This window comes from Propithecus coquereli, unplaced genomic scaffold (assembly GCF_000956105.1).
Source record: "Propithecus coquereli isolate 6110/MARCELLA unplaced genomic scaffold, Pcoq_1.0 Scaffold155, whole genome shotgun sequence".
Classification (NCBI taxonomy): domain Eukaryota; kingdom Metazoa; phylum Chordata; class Mammalia; order Primates; family Indriidae; genus Propithecus; species Propithecus coquereli.
This window is the reverse complement of record NW_012139969.1, coordinates 1,042,897-1,063,296: the sequence shown is the minus strand read 5'-3', so window position 1 is coordinate 1,063,296 and position 20,400 is coordinate 1,042,897. Positions and strand designations below refer to the sequence as shown.

The following is a 20,400-nucleotide window of genomic DNA, read 5'->3' as shown; positions in this document are numbered from 1 at the left end:
ATCTCCTGCAGATAGGATCCTGGGGTCTCCTCCCGGCCTCTAGGCCACACTGTGGTGGTCTTGGCAGACCCTTGGTGCCTGAGGGGCATGTTGTGGCAGAGGCCTGGTCCCAACTAAAAAGCTCTCCCCTACCCTGTGGTCTCAGTTTTCCCGTCTGAACCAGGAGGGGAGTGGCTGGATGATCCCAGGGTCTTTCCAAATGTTGGGAGGGGGTCCCTCTCTGGGCCGGACAGAAGCCCCTGCACGGCCTTCCTTCCCCATCTACTGCACCAAGAATGAGGACCAAAGAATTAAGTGAAGGGCAGGGTCAAAGGTAGGGCAGGACTGTGCTCAGGGCCACGCACCCACTTGGGCAATCTCCAGGCTGGGCTCCGGGCCAAGGGGCTTCTGGCTTATCTGGTCCAAACACCCCTGGGCCTTTTCCACTCCCGTCTGCAGCAGCAGGATCCTTGGGGCAGAACAGGGTATCTGCCTGTCCCCTAGCACCCCTCATTGTCTTCTATGTCCTGGTCTGGCCCCCTCTGCTCCTCCTGTCCCTGGGATCCCTGCAGCCAGTGCCTCTCCTGCTCCAGGCTGGCCAGGGAGCATTCCGCCTGCTGGGGAGCCCCTGGGAGAGGGCTGACCTAGCCTCCCGGTCCCCCACCAAGCAGGGCAGTGTCTGCAGCCTCAGATGAAGCAGGCAGACTCCCAGCCAGGGGCCGGATGACACCCCGCATGGACCTGCGCTCCACCGCCCTCTCACTACGGGCTCCAGTGGGACGTGCCTGTGCCTCCAGCTGGACCTGAGATACATCACCTCTCCACCCCAGCTGCTGGTGGCTTCAGAGCTTAGGCCAGCAAGAGGACTGGCATGCTGTTGTGGAATGCTAGAGATCAGGCAGGCATGAGGCTGTCAACTGGGTCCCAAGGGTCACCCAGCCCTCGTAGGGAGCACTGGCTCTGGGAGGGTCAGCTGGGGGCAGAGACACCAGGGTCGCTAAGGGTTTGGGTATCTGGCTGTCACAGGGCGGTCTGTCCTTCCCGCCCATGGCAGGGATGCTGGCAACCTCCCCAGGAAGCTCCAGCTTGCACAGCCGCCTCTCCGTCTCTGCGTGTCGCCTCCTCCCCGCTTCCAAGGAAGCTCTTTCGTCTATGGAGCTAACACTGGCCCCGCCCTCCTTCAGACCCTGGCCCTTCCTTTGCCTCCAGCGGTGTCCCCAGCCATGCCTGGCACGTTTCTCAGGCAACACACTGCACACCTCCAGGGGCGCCATTCAGAGCCACCTCTGTTCAACACGGCAACCCTGCGGGGAGCTCCATTCCCCTTTCTCCTTCCCCGGAGCCTGGCAAACCTTCCTGAGAACACGGCACCAGACGTGGGCGCTGGCCCTGGGCATTCGGGATCGTTTAGCTTGGCAAGGGGACCTTGCTAGCTCAGGGGACCTCCTTGGGGCTGCAGAAGGGCATGGAAGATCTGGGGGAGAGGTCGGGAGCCTTACTTTCTGCTTCAAGGCCAGCAGCTCGTGCCAGCCTGGCTGAGTCCCAGCCTGTGCTCCTGCCTCTGCAGCCTCTGGGCTTGCTCCGACCAGGCCTCCAGCACCACCCGCAGACAGCCGGCCAGCTCAGGCCGCTGCCACCTGCTCTCTGCCAGCTGCTCCCACAGGTCCTTCTCTGACAGCCTCCAGTCCTGCTCGGGGGAGGACCCTGTCTGCACCTGCCAGGGAGAGGGCAGCCAGACTTGGGGTTGCCCTGCCCACCTTCCCTATGCTCACCTGCACCCTTGAGTGGGGCTCGGTGGGCAGACATGGTCCAGTGGCCAGAGGTGACAGGAGTGCTGGGGACAGCGGGCAGGGCTGGGCATCAGGTCTGTGGGCTGTGCCTCAGTGAGCCCTGAGAGCAGGACAGATCCTGGAGCTGGGGCAGTCCGGGCACCAGCCTCTAAGGCCCCTCCTCGGACTGAGGGTGAGGCCCTGGGCTGAGCATGCACTGCTGCACGAACACGCTCTCTTTAATCCTCGCAGGCAGCCCCTGAGGGGAAGCCGGTGCCCCAGGTCATGCCGTGAGTCCAGTGAGGAGCTGGAGTCTGGCACCAGAGCCCACATTCCCCCACCCCTGCTGCCCCACGCTGCGCCCCTCCCGGTGTGAGAGCCTGGAAATGGAGGGCTCCGGAGAACATCTGGGGGCTATCATAGTTTAACTATGACCCTGGGGGTCAGAAGCCCTCAAATCACGTCACTGCTATGGCACCTCTCTGGCTTCCACATCTTCAGCTGTAAGACAGGGGCCCTGACCCCCATGCTCACCAGCTTGGCAAGGGGCTCATGGGGTGTTGCCACTCCCTGCTCTTCCCCATCGTCACCCTCCTCACTGCCGGGGTCCAAGCCTGAGTCCACCACTGCCTGCCCGTCCCCGCCCCCACTCCCACTCCCGGGCGCCCCGCCCCAGCTCCTCCTGTTCTGCAGGGGAACAGGAGGTGTGGGGTGCACTAGGCACCTCTACCGCCCCCCACCCTGACTTGCCCACTCCTCACATTCCCAGACCTTCCCCGCTCAGGACGGCAGCACCACCCACCAGGCCTTCTGACCTGCAGACCGCTTGACTCTCCTCTCCCGATTCCAGGCCCAGATTCGCACAGCCCCTCCCGAGTCGTCTGCCCTCATCACCACCAGGCAAGGCCTCTCTAAAACGGACCGTGACTGGCCCCTGCTCCCACCTTCTCCACCCGGGCACAGCACTCAACGCCACTCTAACTGGACGCTCTGTTTTCCCAGTTAGAAGTGAGGGGCTAGGCTGGGCGCGGTGGCTCACGCCTGTGATCCTAGCACTCTGGGAGGCTAGGTGGGAGGATCGCTTGAGCTCAAGAGTTCAAGACCAACCTGAGCAAGAGCGAGACCCCGTCTCCACTAAAAATAGAAAAAAAATAGCTGGGCATTGTGGCGCATGCCACAGCACTCTGGCTTGGGCAACAGAGCGAGACTGTGTTTCAAAAAAAAAAAAACCAAAAAAAAAGTGAGGGGCTTTCCACAGGCAGCCCCCTGCCCTTACGGAGAACCTGAGCTAGGTCTGGCTTGGCTGTGCAGAGGCTCATGGCCTGCAGGGTGGAGAATGTGCACAGGCCGGATTGCTGAGCGTGGGAGCAGGTGCAGAGGAAAGCACAACCACTGCGCGCCGGACAGAGGAGCAGCACCAAGCTGTGGGCGCACAGGGAAGGGGGCCTGACTCTCCTTTCGGGCTCCCAGGAAGGCTTTCCAGGGAGGTGACCCTGGAGCCGAGGCTCAAAGGTGAATTAACTGCCCCCAGAGAAGGCAAAGCTGGAGGTGGCAGGCAGAGGAGAGAATGAAGGCAGCAGGACAAGGAGGCGATCAGAGCAGCTGGAGCCTAGAGGGGCAGTGAGCTGAGCAGGAGCTGGGTGGGGGTGGGGGTGGCAGACAAAAGGGAGAACAAGAGGGCAGATGAGCTGTGGGGTTCAGGTGGATGCAGGGCAGGGGCATCTCCCTGGCGCCCTGGAATCAAGTTGCAGACCTCAGTCACACAGAAAAGGCTTGGTGGGCACAGAGGCTGGAGACTGCAAAAAGAGCTTGGGCCTGAGGGGCAGTGAGGATGGACCAAGACTCCTCTGGGGTGGGCTAGGGGCCTTACCCAAACCTCACCTCAAGGTAGATCTTTTTCCAAGTGCCTATCTGATAGGTGTGAGCTTCTTTAGGAAGAAAGAGACAAAAGAGTGACTCCCTAATGGTAGAGTCTCAGGCAGGATGGTCTCCAGACTGCAAATTATGCAGAGGGAGAGTGCTGGGAGATGGCTCCTATTCCATTTCAAAAAAAGAGAGAGTTGCTGCATTACTGGGAGGCAAGGATTCCTGGTTTCTCCACGGTGGGAGGCCTGGTGGGAAGAAGGCTTAACTTACCTCAACAGAGCCTGGGGCCCAGGGCAGGGCTGGGTATGGGGCCTTCTCTGAGGACTTCCGCCCCGGAGCCATGGAAACCGCCGGCAACACTAAGTGGCGGGAGGAGGAGACAGCACTGAATCTTCCCACCTTATCTGTGCGGATGAAGCCTCCAAGATGGAACCTGGCTGGTATGGCCACGGCCATGGGGACCTGGCGGGAATGGCATCTCAGGATGCCTGGGATTTTTCAGAATTTTGAACTCCCGAAGCTGGACCTTAGGGGGCGGGATCGAGGCGCAGGGACAGCGGACCTCTGGGTCACCCATCGCACACTGAAACGGCTCCTGAATTTCTGTAAGGGGACCAGGGGCCGGTCGGTTTTAAGGCTGCATAGCTAGCAAGGACCTAGTTTTTAATTAGCTTCTGTTGTTTACTTCGGGTGGGGGTTGTGGAGCTAACGGAGTTTTGGAGGTATTAAGCACCCCCTCAAGCCACGCCGTCAGATCCTACTTTCGGGGGAGCCAGAGGCAAAACCAGAGGCACAGGCACAGGTCTAGAGTGGGCAGCGCCTGCCCGGGCGTGGGAACGGCGTCCCGCGTCAGGGGCGTGCCCCGGGCGCAGAGGCCGCCCTGCGGTCTGGGGAAACCCCGCCATCGCGCGGAGCCGTGCCGAGGAGGGGGCGGCGCCTGGATGGAAAGTCCGCCCAGGCTGCGAGTTTCGACCCCTCGCGTGGCGTAGGGGCAATTAGGGGCCGCGCCCGCCCGCTTCGCTGTGGCGTGCCCAGTAGCCGGGGGCGGGGACGCCACCCTGGGACCTGGCGGGGCGCGCATGCTCACAAAGTAAGGTCTCGCAAAGAGCCCCGACCTCGGTTTTCTCCTTTGGAAAGTGGAGCCTCACAATCCGCCCCAAGCGCGGGACAAAAGGTGGAAGGAGTTTTGGTGGCCCCACGCTAGAGGCCTCTGCAAAAGGGGGTCGTGAGGTGACTCGAAGAGGCCAGCGGGGCCTGACCGCAGCAGGGCGTGGGGCTTTTGTTCGGCAGGGGTTTCTTAACTGAGAAACTATGCTGGCCGGCAGTAAGTGGCACCAAGGGTGCTCAAGGATAGGGGGATCTCCTCTTCCCCCAGACCTCGGCCCCTCCAAGAGGCCCCACTGACGTGGCTCTCGGGTGTTTTTCCAGAAACTGCTCTGCGTGCACAGGCGAGCTGGGGCGTGTCGCCACGGCTTTCAAAAAACCCGCACACACCGAGCGAATAACGTGCCGTTTGCTTCTTTCACGCAAGCGGAGTCACGCCCGCCTTCCCGAGCCGCGGCGCACGGACCTCCAAGGTCTTTAGCGCCCTCGGGGCCCCCGGGAACAATGCCCATCGTCTCTGCGCGCAGGAAGGAGTTGGCGGACATGGCGGGGTCGGGGCGGCAGAGCGGGCCGAGCCCCGCGGCCGGGTGGGGGCTCCACTTTTCGGCTCCGAGCGCCCCGTTGGCCAGGAACAGGCACCTGCCGGGTCCGGGAGCCTACGTGCGTCGCGACACGGCAAGCGGCTGGCCAGGCCGGGGACTTCCCTTCGGCCCTCCCGGAACTAGTGTATACAGCTGCGGCACCGACCGGAGCAGAGAAGGCGGTTGCTCCAGAGCCTTCGAGTCGCGGGCTAGAGCGCTCAGGCCTCCGAGCCGGGTCGAGCCGGGGCTGGCTATGGCTGCGTCACGCGAGGGGGCGGGGCCGCCACGGGCGGAGGCCGGAGCCGGAAGCGGAAGAGGCTCTCGGAGGGGAGAGTGGGGCCTAGCAGCCGCCGGATCCTGGGAGACGGTGAGTGCGGGCCGGGGCCCGCGGTGGCGGTGCCGGCGGCTGGGAATGAGTTGGCGGGGCTTCCGCGCTGGTGCCGTGCCCAGGCTCCCGGTTGGGTCTTAGCCTATTCCCTTTCTTTCTCCTCTTCGGCACACCTCGGGCCGCGGCCCCGACCTCTCACCCCTGACCTGCCGCTTCTCCCTCTGAGGACGGTCACCACAGACCCCGACCTGTTGGCCCCGCGGTGTTGAAGGCGAAGCCTGGGCTGCCTCCGAGGCCCCTTCGAGGGTCCAGTTTCGGCCCTGCGTCTACTCGCGGAATGGGGCCGGGGTCCGAAGTGGGACAGCCAGAAAGGGCCTTCAGACTCCTCCCTGTCCTCGGCTCGAGGCTTGGTCTGCCGACTCCTCTTCGCCGCGCGACCTGGAGTTTGATTCTGAACCAGGCTGGCCTTCCCCTTGCCCCGGCGTCTGCCCCTGGGTCTCCCCTCGGTGCCACTGGTGGCGGATATGGGGGATTGGACTCTGAGATCCCTGGGACCCGGGGCAGCAGGAAAGGACGTGAGCGAGGGCCGCAGGCCCCCTGCGTATTTCGTTTTGATGATGGAGCCTCTCCAGCCCGGGAGTATGGGCCAGGCCAAACTGACAGTACAGATGCCCAGGCTGCTCCTTGTTTCGGCCCCGGTGTCTCTGTGCTTTAGTTCCGGGAGTGGGTTCGCTGGTGTGGAGCTTGGGTGGGAATTGCCTGAGCCAGGCCCCCATCTAGGCGGAGTTGGCAGCCTTCCAGCTTCCCTCCTCCATGCCCTTGAAAAGGAGGAGCGTTTCACCGTTGGCGGTGGCGCTTTGCGAGGTGGCAGGTTTGAGGTTGCAGTGGTGGGGCACTGCCAGCCAAAAATAACCATGGGGCGCTGGGGTGGCTGGAATCCAGGAGGGCAGCCGCTGCCCTGGCTGGCTGCTCTTCTTGTCAGCCCAGTTCTCTGGCCAGGAACAGCAAATGAGAAGCCGACAAGGCCTGTGCTCAAAGAAAAGTTGGCACCCTTGCCTTGGTTTCTTTCACATTGCCTTTTACTTCATTGTGCAGAGCAGAGCCTCCCAAAGCATAATTGTGGCCCTTAGCTTCTTTAAACAAGCTGTTTGCTGAGGTTTCAGAGAATCAGAGACTGTTGATGAGAAATGGGCTCTAGAGCCTTGGCTGGGAGGATGACATCTGGTCGTCTTTCCAATATTTTACCTGCCTAGAATGTGTTAAAAAGGAGGGATGATCTTCTCTAATATTGCCTTGTGTGTGGTACTTTATAGCTCTCATACTTGTCAGCTCCTTCGCCAGGCTGGGAGACGTTATCTTCATTTTCCAGACTTGGTAACCAGGGCCTAGCGTGACTTGTCTAAGTCATGAGGTCAGTAAGCGGCAGCACTGGGATTTAGGTTAGGGTTTTCTGCTAGAGCCCTCTCCTCCCAGGTCTCTTGGAAGGGACTTATAAAATGTCTTTAAAGCATTTAATATAGCCCTGAGGTGTTACCTGGAACTTTTTAATGGAAAGCTGCCTTTAGTACCTCTGGGCACAAACCTGTGCCGGGCATTTGACTTAGAGGAGAGACATATTTAATCCTCGCAGAACCTTGTAAGACATTACCATTCCCTTGTTGCAAGAGGAAACTGAAAGTCAGAATAGTTTAATAACTTTCCCAAAGGTACACAGCTAGAAGTGGCATTGCCACAATTCGGATTGACATCTGTCTGATTCTGAAGCTATGCTCTTTCCACTCATGTGAACATGTATGGACATAAGAATCTTCGGGGTCCCAGGAGGGAGTCTTTGGCCTGGTGTGGGACAGGCCATGTCATCCAGCTCTAGTGTTTTGTCTGTCTAGTAAGGATGGGCAGGACCATGCTTGTCTTGTGGGAGGGTGTGCGCCCTGGCCCATGGAGCATCTTCTGGGTCAATTAGTGAGATGCGGCTTTTAGCCCATAGCTTGGGCACCTGACCCTGGGTAATCACAGGAAAACAGTGAAACATTAGTCAGCTGATCATCAAAACAACAAATCTAAGCTCTTGGGAAGGTGTTGGTGCTTTTACATAGTGTTTATCTCCAAGGACTTCACAGGTCGACAGGGGAAGACATCTGGTAGTGAGGAGATTGAGGGCAGTGACTTCCTTACGATCACGGAGAAGTACCCAGGGGTTTGGTCAGATATGCCTCTCTGTACTGCTCATCCATGGGGAGCCATTCCATGCTGGACTTCTGACAGTCCCTGCTGACGAGATGAGGGAGCCTTAATGGGGTTTGTCCAAAATGTGTTTGGTCAGGCGAGCCCAGGACTGACCATGACTGGAGGCTGGCTATGGCCAAGCGAAGGGTTGGGAAGAAGGCTGGTGTGGTCTCTGGCCCAGCCTTCCTGTGGAGGCAGTGTCAGAAGTTTGGGTATAGGTGGAGCAGGGAGCTGTCTTCACATAACTAGCTTTCTCAGATAGTGGCACATCAGCACGGCAATTTGCTGTGGTGGCTCTAAGTCCCCACTGAACGGGGACAGTGAAATAGGGCTCTTTGGCCTGCCAGGCTAGTTCTGAGAGAGGCGTAGGAGAGGGTACTGGAGCAGGGGAGCTAGAAGAGGGGACAGCATGGTACTGTTGGATAAAGGTGAGGCACCTGGAGTGGCACTGCAGGGTGCTCAGTGGGCCTTGGGCAAGAAACTTGGGTACTCTGAGGACCCTGGAGTCCTCACTGGTGCTGAGACCAAGGGTGAACCCACAGGGCCCCTGGGCCCATATCTACTTGGGTAGACCCTTGGGTGGGCAGGCTAGGAAATGTCTATGAGACCCTGCGTGCCTCTTTCTCCAAGGGCTGGTCTTCTCATTTCTGCTGTGGCTCCTCATGCTGACTGTGGTCCTTACTCCCTTGAGTGGAGTCCACTTCAGGGCCTCAGCCGGGCAGCTTTCAGCTTCTCAAACTTGAGGGCTTTGACCCCTCGCTCCCATGTGTCGGCTCAGCCAGCAGCCCTTTGACTGGCCCCTGCCCCCCAGGCAGGAGGGAATCGAGCACAGGAGGCTCCCCTTTCTCCCTGTCTTTCGTCTCCTTGTGACAGGGCCCACCATCTCCACCCTGTGTCCCTGCCTCAGCACCTGGGCCCTGGCTCGCCTACTTCCCTGAGTGCTCAGGCCACTAGGCCAGTGGTGCTTTCCTGGGAGGCAGCTGTTTGTTTGTTCACTGGCAGAGAAGGGTGTTACCCATTGTCTGCTGTTTGACCAGTGTGACCTCAGAGTTCTTCACTTCATAAACCCCTGGGAGGGGCTGCCCCCAAACAGAACAATGGGCCTCTTCTTCAGGAGCAACTGGGCTGTCCCACGCAACCCTGTGGCTGGAGGTGGCTGGCTGTGTATTTAGCAGGGCTTTCCATTTCTTGTGGCCTAGATGCATCACTGTAAGCGATACCGCTCCCCTGAGCCAGACCCATACCTGAGCTACCGATGGAAAAGGAGGAGATCTTACAGTCGGGAACATGAAGGGAGACTACGATACCCGTCCCGAAGGGAGCCTCCCCCCCGGAGATCTCGGTCCAGAAGGTGAGAGGGAACTAGGTAGGAAGGAAGGGCTCCTTCCCTCAGCTGGCTAGCGAGATTGTCCGGAAGCTGTGGCAGCCCCAGACTCCTTGAGATGATTCCACCCCTGCCTAGCTGCCTAGCTGCCTAGCTGCCTTTGGATCCCTGCCTTGCCCCTTGGGCTCCTCCCCTAATCTCACCTGCATGCCCTAGCCTCAGCAGTAGCTACCGTCCTTGCTGCCCCTTCTTTCTCTGTCCTGGAGTGTTCTTTCTTCTTCTCCCTACATATGCCCCCATTTTCTAGGCCAGCATCTCTCCTGCTGGCCTTCTGAGCCTTCCTCAGTGAGGATTAGGAGCATAATCTCAGCCCTGGAAAAGTTGCTTCTTGGGTCCTATCTCAGCCCCCAGGCCAAAGTTATAGTCGCAGCAGGCCCCATGCTTATGTCCCCCTGCACCCTTCCTGCTGTGGCACTGGAGGGATGCCATCATGAGCCACGTCTCCGGAGAGCAGGCCTCATACCTTTGCACCTTCCCCTCTCCTGCCCACTTGCCACCAGTCTGAATGCTTGGGCCCATCAGGCACTCTCTGTGAGCCCTCTAGCAGGGACCCAGCTGACCAGTGTCCCCATCCCCCTTTTGGCAGCCATGACCGCCTGCCCTACCAGAGGAGATACCGGGAGCGCCGTGACAGTGATGCATACCGGTGTGAAGAACGGAGCCCCTCGTTTGGAGAGGACTGCTATGGATCTTCACGTTCTCGTCATCGTCGGCGGTCACGAGAGAGGGGGCCGTACCGGACCCGCAAGCATACCCACCACTGCCACAAACGCCGCACCAGGTCTTGTAGCAGCGCCTCCTCGGTGAGTGGTGGCCAGAGTGTGCTGGCTGGGGCTTAAAGGCCTCATCTCTTTCTAGCCTTCTCTCAGGCTGGCTGGTCTGGGTGAGTACTGCCAGCCTTGCGCACACGCGCTGGTGTGTGTGCATGTGTGTGTGTATGTGTTGTCTGGTCTAGTTATAGGGCTCAGCAGGAGGTTCCGGCCCCTCTGGCTTCTGGCCCCTTGCCAGTGGCAGCTGTAGAGGCTCTGGCTCCGTCGCTGGCTGCCCCCAGGCCTGTCTATGTCTACACACTGCATCAGACACAGGCCACATGGTGCAAGTGGCCGGGGTCACTTCTTAGGGATCCTAGTAGTATTGCCGGTATGCGGTCTGCAGCTAAATGGTCTGGTGCTTCCCACCCAGAGACTGCTCCCGTGTGTAGCTGAATGCTCTGACTGGTGTGGACAGCACCCATCTCTGCGGGCTCATCTCCACACCCCTCCACAAAGGCCCGGAAGCTGTCGAGCCCCACTGGTGTGCCCCACAGGAAGGGAGGATTTACCTGTCAGCTCAGACTGGGGAGCTTCCCTTCTGACCCCCAGCCAGTCCCTCTCTACGTGAGGGACAGTCATGGAGAAGAGGGCGTGTGAAGAAATGCCAGCAATGACAAAGGCCCATAGCCCCAGGCTTCTCCTGCCTTGTCCACTTGCAGGACACCTGCCAAGGGCGGGGCCTGGCCAGTGTTTCTAGCGTGGAGGGTTGCGCAGGTCTCTGTTGAGACCAGGAGCCCCCGCTGTACTCAGACCCCTGGGGAAGGCAAACCAGTTGTGTATTTCTGAGGTTACGTGCGGTCTTCTCTTCTCCCCTCATCCCTCCTTCCTGCCTCCCTGCTTCCCTCCTGCCAGCCATGAGGCCCCTGTGGAGCCATGGAGGATCCAGGCATCTTCTCTGCCCAGCTGTCTTCTGCGACTTCTTTGAGCGGCCATGGGTTGAGGGTTGACTCTGTATGGGCCTGTCCAGCATGGCCTGGTGGCCTCTGCATACTGCCACAGGATGGCACTGCAAATCTGGCTCTGCTTCTTCTCTTTTTGGTGTCCTCTATCGTGAGGCTCGGGATGGGCCTGGATTGTGAACAGCACAGGCGCCAAGGCCAGGGCAGGAGCTGGCATGAGGCCTATGTGGGCCATTGTGGTAGAAAGCCTGGAGGTCAACCAGCCCAGAGGATCCCAGGCTCCTTTCCTGCTGGAGGCTGGTGGCAGGAGGGCTGCTGATGGAAGGCTGTTTCTGGTAGTGATGGTTAAGTCTGGCCAAGATTGCCTTCTGGGGGCAGGTAGCAGCTTGGCTGTGAGTGGCCGCTGTCGGGCACATGCAAGGCTGCGTGGGTGAACAGAGGCAGGCAAGCACAGGCTGGGCGTTCTGCAGCTGCAGCCAGCATAGCTCTCTGACCAGTCTGGATGGTTGGACCCGGGCTGGGCCAGCTGCCTTCTTGCGCCGTTCTCACTGCATCTTCAGCTCTGGCCGAAGCCACCACGGGAGGGCTCGGGAGGGGGAGACTTGGAGGAGGAGAGAGTCAGGGCTGTGGCTCTCTCACCACCTGGCCCCTCAGCAGCAGAGGCTGGTCATCTTTCTGAGCGTTTGCGGCGCTCCTCTTATAGATAATGTCCGAGTTTTCTTTACGTACCTGTAGCTGTTTTTACTTTTCTGTTTTTGAAGTCAGTTTGTGTCTTGACGTGTCCCTTGCAATATCCCTATCGTTATATATGCTGTGTGCCTTATGAAATGCTGGGATCTGGAAAATCCAACCAACCAACCAACCAACCAACCCACCGGCTCCTCACCGTCTCCACCTCTGCCTTTGACTGACACCTCAATCTGTCAATCGGAACCGCCTACCATGCGATTGGTCGGATGGCGTTTCGGGGGGCGGTGCATGCAGAGAAGCCAACAGAGCAGTAAGCGCAGCAGCCGAAGTGTGGAAGATGACAAGGAGGGCCACCTGGTGTGCCGGATCGGCGATTGGCTCCAAGAGCGATGTACAGCCACCTTTCGTAAAACTTTACCTCTCTACTTTCTACCCCCCTTGTTAGACAAGACCTCTCCTGCCTGGAGGGGCCTCTAGTGCGCGTGGCGCCTTAGTGGGGCCACCAGTAATTGCCTGAATGACGCAGACGCTAGCAACTTCTGTTTTTAAGAGTGTAGCAGTGAGAGAGAAACCTTTTTTGTTTTTGAGAATTTGAATGCTGTGAACTTGCAGGAGCTGCCGCCCCCCTGCCCTCCAGACTCTTATGTCCAACTTCTTTTCTCTCCTAGATGAGATCGTGGGGAACCTGGGTGAAGGCACCTTTGGCAAGGTGGTAGAGTGCTTGGACCATGCCAGGTGAGGGGCTGGGCAGTACAGCTGGCTCTGGATGTGATCTTCCTGGGATGGGTAGCCTGCGGTTCTCGAGGGCCGTGGCTGTCAGAGCTTAACTTTCTTCTTTTTGAAGGGTAACACCAAAGTAGGGGTCTGACCTGTACACATTAGAGTGTTGCTGATCCCCCAAAATAAGGGAGAAAATCTTGGGGTTCTGCAGGCATTTGGCATCCCTACCGAAGAACTGCTGGTCAGTGAATGGTTCTGCCCCAGTTTCTCTACTTCTCCAAGGCTGTGATGGTGGCTATCAGAACAGGGCCGAGGCCCTGGCTCCTCTGTGCTTGAACTTGCTTCCTGTGATGTTTTTTAGGTTCTTGGCTTGGCAAGGGGTTGGGAGTGCCACTAAGCCCAGCCCAAGCATGAGCCCTCACCCCCTGAGGTTCATGAGAGGCTGTGCAGGTCCCAGTTGAGAGAAACAAGACCCTGGGCTTTCTCACCAAGCAGGCCACTGCTTCCCCAGTGTGGCTAGGGTAGCATGTGGTCCCTGCTGAGCGTGCTTAGGAAGGGTGGGTCTGTGCCTGTGTGTCGTGCTGCTGGGGGTACCTTGCTCCCTCCCAGGCCTAACAGTGTAACACTTTGTCTCCTTCCCATTCCTCAAGACTGCAACCCTTGCTTCCTCCTCTAGCTGTGGGTTGGGGAGACTACCTCCTGGGAGCCAACTGCCTCCCTGCCTTAATGGCCCTCTAACTGGTTTGGCATTTAGCTACTAAGTGCTAGTGTCCTCATTTTGAGTCAGGTGCCACCCATATGTGGCCCTCTCGATTTTAGAGATGAATAAATCTGCTCAGGGTTTGCCTAAATCCACTGTTGATGGCGGAGCTGGGTACCACTGTACTGTAGTGCTCCCACATTAAGAAGAGTGATCAGAAAGGACAGTCATACCCGGGAGTCCAGCCATCCCTGTGGCCACAAGATAAGGCGGCAGCAGTGACTGAGAGGAAGCTTCCCTTTGCTCCCAGTTCCCATTTAAACACCCCTCGGACCCAGTGTGGCACAAGAGGTTAGGGCTGGGACCAATGGGTAGATGGACAACGTACAGACTATACTGTGACCAGATGGGGATGTGGCAGATCCAAGAGCTGTAATGCACGAGGGCAGAACTGGACTATCTGGGGTGTGCCACTCTTGAGTAGCTAGAGGGAAAATGAGCCTCTGAAGTCACTAAGGGGCAGGCACAAGGTCCAGGGAACTTTCAGGGGACTCAAACGGAGTCGGGGCCAGTGGGGCTGGTTATGCAGAGGCAGAATTCAGCTCACTAAAAGGAAGGCCTTACTCTCAGAGCAGTACAGTCCTGGCAGGGACGGCCTTTGGAAGTGGTGAGCTCCCTGTGTTGAGGATTGGAGTGCCACAGAGAGATCCTGTTCTAGAAGGAGGCTGGAGTCTGTGTAGCTTTTCTTCTGAGCTCCTTTCCTGCTCTGAGAATCTGGGGAAATGGGTTACGGAGAACTAGAAGATGCCTTTGCTCTGTGGCCTGTGGGCCTTTCCTTGGGCACCAAGGCCAGCCTCCCTGAGGTCTCAGAGGACATATCCTTGTGGGCCAGGGCTGTCAACACTGTAGTTCCCCACTGAGCATCTGAATTCTAGCTGTCCCTTCCTGACAGCCTGGCAGCTGAGCCTCAGCAGCAGGTTTCCTTTCTCTGCTCACACCCTGCAGATAGCCTCCTGGGATGGGGTTCGGGGTGTGAATTACAGAGCAGGGACTGTTAAAATCCTCGTTGGACACTTAAGGGTTCCTGGCACTCTGTGGTCACTGATAAATGCTGTGGCAGGTAGGTGGGCCTGGAGAGGGGCATGGTAAAGAAATTGGCCCTGGGCCTCACAGTGAGAGGACCCCATTGCTGGCACCCTTACCTCTTGCCAGACCATCCCTTCATCCTGGAACCCCCACCCCAAGGGGAACTGTTTGCTCAGACTTGAAGATGACATGCTCGGGAAGGTCAAGAAGTGCTGTGGGAGGATTCTGGGTGGAGCGGCATGGCCGGGGTCAGGGCTCACTGGCCTAAAGGTTAGGTTACTGTGTAATGTCTGGGGCTGGTGCCAGCCAGCAAAATTAGTCTCTGCTCTGCCCACACTCTCCCCTGGGAGCTGGCAGTGGCTGAGAACACAGAAGCCTGAGGCTGGCATGGAGGCTGAGAGCATTAAGTCACAGATGCCAGGGAGCTGGCTGTTGGGTGGAAAGGGGTCTGGTGTTGCACGGGGCAGGCTGGGCAGAAAGTATCTCCTCTCTCCAGGGCAGGCCATTCCCGGAGCAGTGTGTGTTTGGAGTTGCTGGGCTGGGGAGGAGGGTGGGAGAAGGGCTGGGCAGCTGCTGATGAGAACCTCTGCTTCCTTCCCGGGTACCAGAGGGAAGTCTCAGGTTGCCCTGAAGATCATCCGCAACGTGGGCAAGTACCGGGAGGCTGCCCGACTAGAAATCAATGTTCTCAAAAAAATCAAGGAGAAGGACAAAGAGAACAAATTGTGAGTGTCTGCAAGGAGTGGGAGGGAAGCCTTTAGTGGAGACAGAGTCTACGTCAGCCCCAACTGCTTGGCCCCCTCAGCGGCTTAGCAGTGTCCCATCACCTGCTTGGCACTATGCCTTCTCCCCACACTCACAGGAGACTGGCAAGCAAGTCTTGCTGGAAGGAGCCTTTGGACTTGAGTCCAGGCTCTATGCCAACTGGCGCTGTGTTCTGAGCCAGGCCTCCAGCCCTGCATTTGTGAAGTGGGGACCTCACTGGGTTGTGGTGGGCACATGAGGCTGTTCAGGGCTCTCACACAGGAGACATCCAAAGGAGGGCCTTTCTTTGGCAAACACACTGAGCACTTTCCCCCCAAACACTGTGCTGAGCACGGGCAGATGGGTGAATCCAACACCCTCGTGAAGCTCAGTAGAGTGTGTGAGTTGAAAAAAGCAACACTATTCCATCTCTTCCTCAGCAGCTCTGAGGCAGGGCTTCTCCCTCTGTCCTGAGTAAGGGAGGGGGGCTTGGAGAACTTGGACCAGAACCCTGTCCCCCATCCCACCCCACCTCCATGCAGGAAGTGCATTCCTTGCCTAGAGCTCGTCTGGGTGATGGCTGGTGGGGAGACGTGTTCTTGCTCTGACTCTCTTTCTTCATGTGTATCTGTGTCCTGGTGTTATGACCCAGTGGCCTAGGAGAGAAAGGGGACTGGCTTCACCTGAGAGGGGGGTGAGAGAGGCCCCCAGCACAGAGCCTGAGCCCCACCCATCCTTCTCCCTCAGCCTGTGCGTCTTGATGTCTGACTGGTTCAACTTCCACGGTCACATGTGCATCGCCTTTGAGCTTCTGGGCAAGAACACCTTTGAGTTCCTGAAGGAGAATAATTTCCAGCCTTACCCACTACCACATGTGCGGCACATGGCCTACCAGCTCTGCCACGCCCTTAGATGTAAGTGTCCACCCTCACACAGAGCATGGGGGGGCCACAGCCTGCAGCACAGCCACCTGGTGATCTTGCTCTCCGTTCACTCTAGCACATTGCTAACTGTTCTGCTGGGCCTAAGAGATACCAGAGCCCCTTTGGCTGAAAGGCCTTCTGTCTTCAGGTGGGAATCTCAGTGTGAGGATGGGAGGGATAGAATGCTATCCAGGGACCTCCTAGGCTAGCCTTTGCCCCAGGTACTCAGGAAGAAAGAAGGAAAGAGCTGCTGTAGAATTGGCCCAGCTACCAACCCTGCCTCCCCGCTTCATGCATAGCATAAAAAGGTAGAAGCCTGACCTGACAGATCCCACTACATGGAGACCCTCTGTCTAACCATCACTCCTCATCTACCTACCAGCCTTGAATAGCTGGTGGTGCCAGTGCTCAGCCCTGTAGGGTTCGTGATGGCTGGAGCAGTACAGAAAGGCTCCTTGGAGAGGTCAATAGACCTAGAGCCAGAATGTGCAGGATCTGGACAGATGGAGCCGGGACAGGCATTCCAAGCAAGAACAGTTCCGTGAAGGCCTAGAGCCTGGCACGTGCTGAGACTACTGGAGGGAGGGCTCACACTGGGAAGTGGTGGGCCACACCATTGTGAGGTTCCTGAATGCTAGATGGGAGCCTTGACCCTGAAAGTGACAAGTAGCAGGAAGCCACTGTCGGGAGGATGGGCTCTCGGGGCTGGTGATGAGGAGAGGCAGGTCTGGCTTCCTGGGTGTGTGACTTGTACAGCCAGTCACATAGGACCCTGTGCTTGATTTTGTGCTACTGCCACCACCTTAACATTCTTAGTATGTTTTAAACAAGGGGACCTGCATTTTCATTTTGCAATGGGTCTTGTATTCTGTAACTGGTGTTGGGGAGAAGGAACCACCCCAAGGCTGTCGCTGTAGCTTTGGTGAGAGACAGGTGAGGAGGCCTGGTCTCTGTAGAGGAGGTAGAGGGAGGTTTTTTGAATGGAAAAGGTCTTCCCCCTCCAAGGCCTCAAGAATGGGAACCCTTGAGACGGACGCCAGGAGAAAAGCAGTGTGAGGCCCGGCTCCCTGCTTAGGCTGGGGGGTGTTGCTGGCTTCGGAGGTGGGGTGTGGCCTAGAGCCGGCAGGACCTGGTGAGTAAGCGCAGGTTCTCAGTGCCTCCTTCCCTCCTTCCCTGCCCCCTCAGTTCTGCATGAGAACCAGCTGACCCACACAGACTTAAAGCCAGAGAACATCCTATTTGTGAATTCCGAGTTTGAAACCCTCTACAATGAGCACAAGGTACTGATGGGGGTGAGGGTGAGGCCCTGCTCCCGGGCTGGGTTACCTGCTGGGACAGACTCCTGACCTTGCTTACCTGCCTTGCCCTTCAGAGTTGTGAGGAGAAGTCAGTGAAGAACACCAGCATCCGAGTGGCTGACTTCGGTAGTGCCACCTTTGACCATGAACATCATACGACCATTGTGGCCACTCGTCACTATCGCCCACCTGAGGTGATCCTTGGTGAGTTTCTGATAGCCCCTGACCTTGTTATACCGGGCAGTGGTTGGGAGGGCGTGAACAGCAGCGGCGTGCCGGTCAGTCTGCCACCCAGGGCAGTCAGAACATCTCAGACGAAGGGGCCAGTGTCATGAGACACTGAGGTTGCTGACTTGGCCTTGTCAGTCAGCCTTACTGAGAGAGGGCCCTGTACTGGGGCAAGAGCCTGCCAGCCAGTGTGGCTGCTGCCCTGTGATCTCCAGGCGAGGAGCACGGAACTGGATCTCACAGCCTTTCCCTGTCTTGGCTTTCAGAGCTGGGCTGGTCACAGCCCTGCGACGTTTGGAGTATTGGCTGCATTCTCTTCGAGTACTACCGGGGCTTCACACTCTTCCAGGTACAGTGCCCCACACTGCTTCCCTGCGTGAGCATTGCCACTCTGGGTTAGGAAGCCCTTTGTGGCCGAAGAGACAGGTGTCTTCCACCTTGTCACTTGTCAGGTTGTAAGATTCAGACTCAAGGGTTGTAGAGGCTCAGGGGAAGAAGGCAGAGGTCCGTATAGCTGCCATCAAGGATGAAGGGCGGGAGGGAGCGTTTCAGGCAGGGGATACAGCATGAGTGAGGGCCTGGGGGCGGCTGGAATGTGTTCTGGGGAGAGTGCAGCTAACCAGAGAGCGGTGTGCAGTCATGGCCAGGTCTGCCTGAAGGGCTGCGGAGCGTGAGCCTGTTCCTCAGAGAACAGGCTGGCGAGCTGCCACCCGGTTGGAGAGGCTGGGACTGCTGTTCCATTGGTAGTTTGCATCTCCTGGGGCAGCAAGGGCATTTGCCCCTCTCTCTCATCCTGTATTCTCCCTGAGCGGGGTGAGGCTGGGACTGTCCTTACTTGCTCTGTCCCTCATCTTCCACAGACCCATGAAAACCGAGAGCACTTGGTGATGATGGAGAAGATCCTAGGGCCCATCCCATCACACATGATCCACCGCACCAGGTAAGGAGCCCGGTAGCTCCTTCCGGGGTCAGGGCTGACATAGGAACCTTTCCCTTCTCGGCTGGGTGTTAACAGGGTACTGGATATAGAATAGAAAGTCTCTGCCAGACATTCATGGCTCCCCCTGGCTCCTGACAGCCTTCCCCTGTACGTCCTGGCTTTGCTGCCATTCCCTAGACTGCCACTGTCTTGAGTCTGGCTGGAGCTGCTCTTCCTCACCTCTCACCAGAGGCTTGTCCCCCTACCACTCCCACAACCTGACCCCTACTCCCCCCACCCCACATTTTCAGGAAGCAGAAATATTTCTACAAAGGGGGCCTGGTTTGGGATGAGAACAGCTCTGACGGCCGGTATGTGAAGGAGAACTGCAAACCTCTGAAGGTCAGTTTCTGGCTTCCCCCAGCTCAACTCATGCCAAGGAGACCCCAGGCTCTGGGCAGACACACAGCAGAGAGACAGGCCAGGCAGCTAAAGGCTGCCTCCTCGTTCCAGCTCTGTGGGAGGCAGCACCCAAGACTGGGTGCTGGCAGTTGGGCTTCTTGCAAACTGCCCCAGAGGGGCCCTTAGCCTTACCCCTTCCCCATGGGGTGGCTATGAATGTAATTGGGGAACACCAGAAGACCCAGATGTCAGAGACCCTGCTGCTTCCTGTCCCACCCTCTTCTCTCAATTTTGGGAAGAACTAGGCAGGACTGAGGTGAGGGGGGAGGGAAGACCTAGCCATGGCCAGGAAGCCTCTGTCAACTGCATTTGGTGCTCAGACAAGTGAATTTCGCAGAGGTGATCTTTACCCACGTGTCAGGACTTTGCATGTGGGGCAGAGGCACCAACCCAGCAAGACACCTAGTAGCCTGGCAAGTTCCGAGCAAAACGTTAAACACAGGCATGAAAGGAAAGGAGCTGCTCGTTGTCTGTCCAGGAGGGCGGAAGTAGAGTCCTCCAAGGAGGCATCACTGCCTCCTCGACCCAGTCCAGCAAGGCGTCCCAGAGGCAAAGGGACCTGCTGTGGCTTCCCCACGACCCTGCCGTCACACTGAGGCACCTTGTGTCCCTGAGCAGAGTTACATGCTCCAGGACACTCTGGAGCACGTGCAGCTGTTTGACCTGATGAGGAGGATGTTAGAATTTGACCCTGCCCAGCGCATCACACTGGCCGAGGCCCTGCTGCACCCCTTCTTTGCTGGCTTGACCCCTGAGGAGCGGTCCTTCCACAGCAGCCGCAACCCAAGCAGATGACAGGTGCAGGCCACCCTGCAAGGAGATGATGGAGAGTGGGACTGGGCTGTCCAGCCCCTTTTCTCCAGCCTCTACCACCGGCCCCAGGGCCAGAGCCACCCAACGAACAGTGCAATGTGAAGGAAGGCAGGAGCCTGCAGGGGAGGAGACTTGGTGCCCAGCTGCCAGAAAGCACAGATTTGACCCAAGCTATTTATATGTTGTAAAGTTATAATAAAGTGTTTCTTACTGTTTGTAACCCCTGGTACCAGTGTGTCCGTCTCCAGGCTCCCTGCCTTCTCCCTTCCCTGACCTCATTAATAAAGTCTTTCTTAGCAGTTCAGCTTGTGGAGAGCTAAGTGTGAACCGGGCCAGGCACAGAAGAGCTAGCCAGTGGAAAGACCAGAAGTGGGGACATCTCTTGGCCTAGGAAAAGAGCAGTCCAGCCCCAAGGTGGGGCTGAGGTGGCAGGCTGTTGAGCAGTCCTAGATGACACCTGGGCCTCATCCTGTGCCCCCACCCTGCTGGCTCCTGTACTTCCCAGCCCCAAGGAACCTAAGGGAAACAGCTCACTGCAGCTAGCCAGGCAGGGTCTGGTTTTCCCTGCCCTGCCAGCCCTGTCACTGGCTGGGACTGTCCATAACCAACAGCTATGGCCAACTGAGGGCATGTGATGATTGGGGCAGGTTCCTACAGCTGGGGGAGGCAGGACCTCATCAGGCAGAACCATTCACCACAGAGCACAGGACCCAGCCATTCAGCTTTATTTCAGTGCTGGTTTTGGTTCCCCAAGAGCTGCATGAGATAGGCTCGCTATCTGATTGGGGCCCCCTGGGGACTGGGCACTCTAGGCAGGATGCCTCTGAAAAGAGCTGCAGCTAGAGGCATCATGATTATTTTTAATACCT

The 20,400-nt window shown here is 58.0% G+C and overlaps 1 protein-coding gene across 1 annotated transcript; it reads left to right on the top strand.

Moving 5' to 3' along the window:
• Window positions 1-4,733: 4,733 nt before the first annotated feature.
• On the top strand, window positions 4,734-19,835 carry CLK3 (CDC-like kinase 3). The gene is made up of 13 exons (XM_012640597.1): window positions 4,734-5,666; window positions 9,053-9,204; window positions 9,824-10,040; window positions 11,933-12,029; window positions 12,307-12,373; window positions 14,753-14,869; window positions 15,636-15,802; window positions 16,997-17,091; window positions 17,184-17,313; window positions 17,604-17,686; window positions 18,198-18,277; window positions 18,568-18,658; window positions 19,337-19,835. Exons 1-13 carry the CDS (start codon window positions 5,223-5,225, stop codon window positions 19,511-19,513), a joined length of 1,917 nt encoding a protein of 638 aa, XP_012496051.1. The 5' UTR covers window positions 4,734-5,222; the 3' UTR covers window positions 19,514-19,835.
• Window positions 19,836-20,400: the final 565 nt, after the last annotated feature.

Coding starts and splice junctions, on each gene's coding strand:
- CLK3 (XM_012640597.1), top strand. CDS start 5,223: ATGCCCATCGTCTCTGCGCGCAGGAAGGAGTTGGCGGACATGGCGGGG. Junction 5,667..9,052: donor CCGCCGGATCCTGGGAGACG/GTGAGTGCGGGC, acceptor CTTGTGGCCTAG/ATGCATCACTGTAAGCGATA. Junction 17,092..17,183: donor CCCTCTACAATGAGCACAAG/GTACTGATGGGG, acceptor CTTGCCCTTCAG/AGTTGTGAGGAGAAGTCAGT.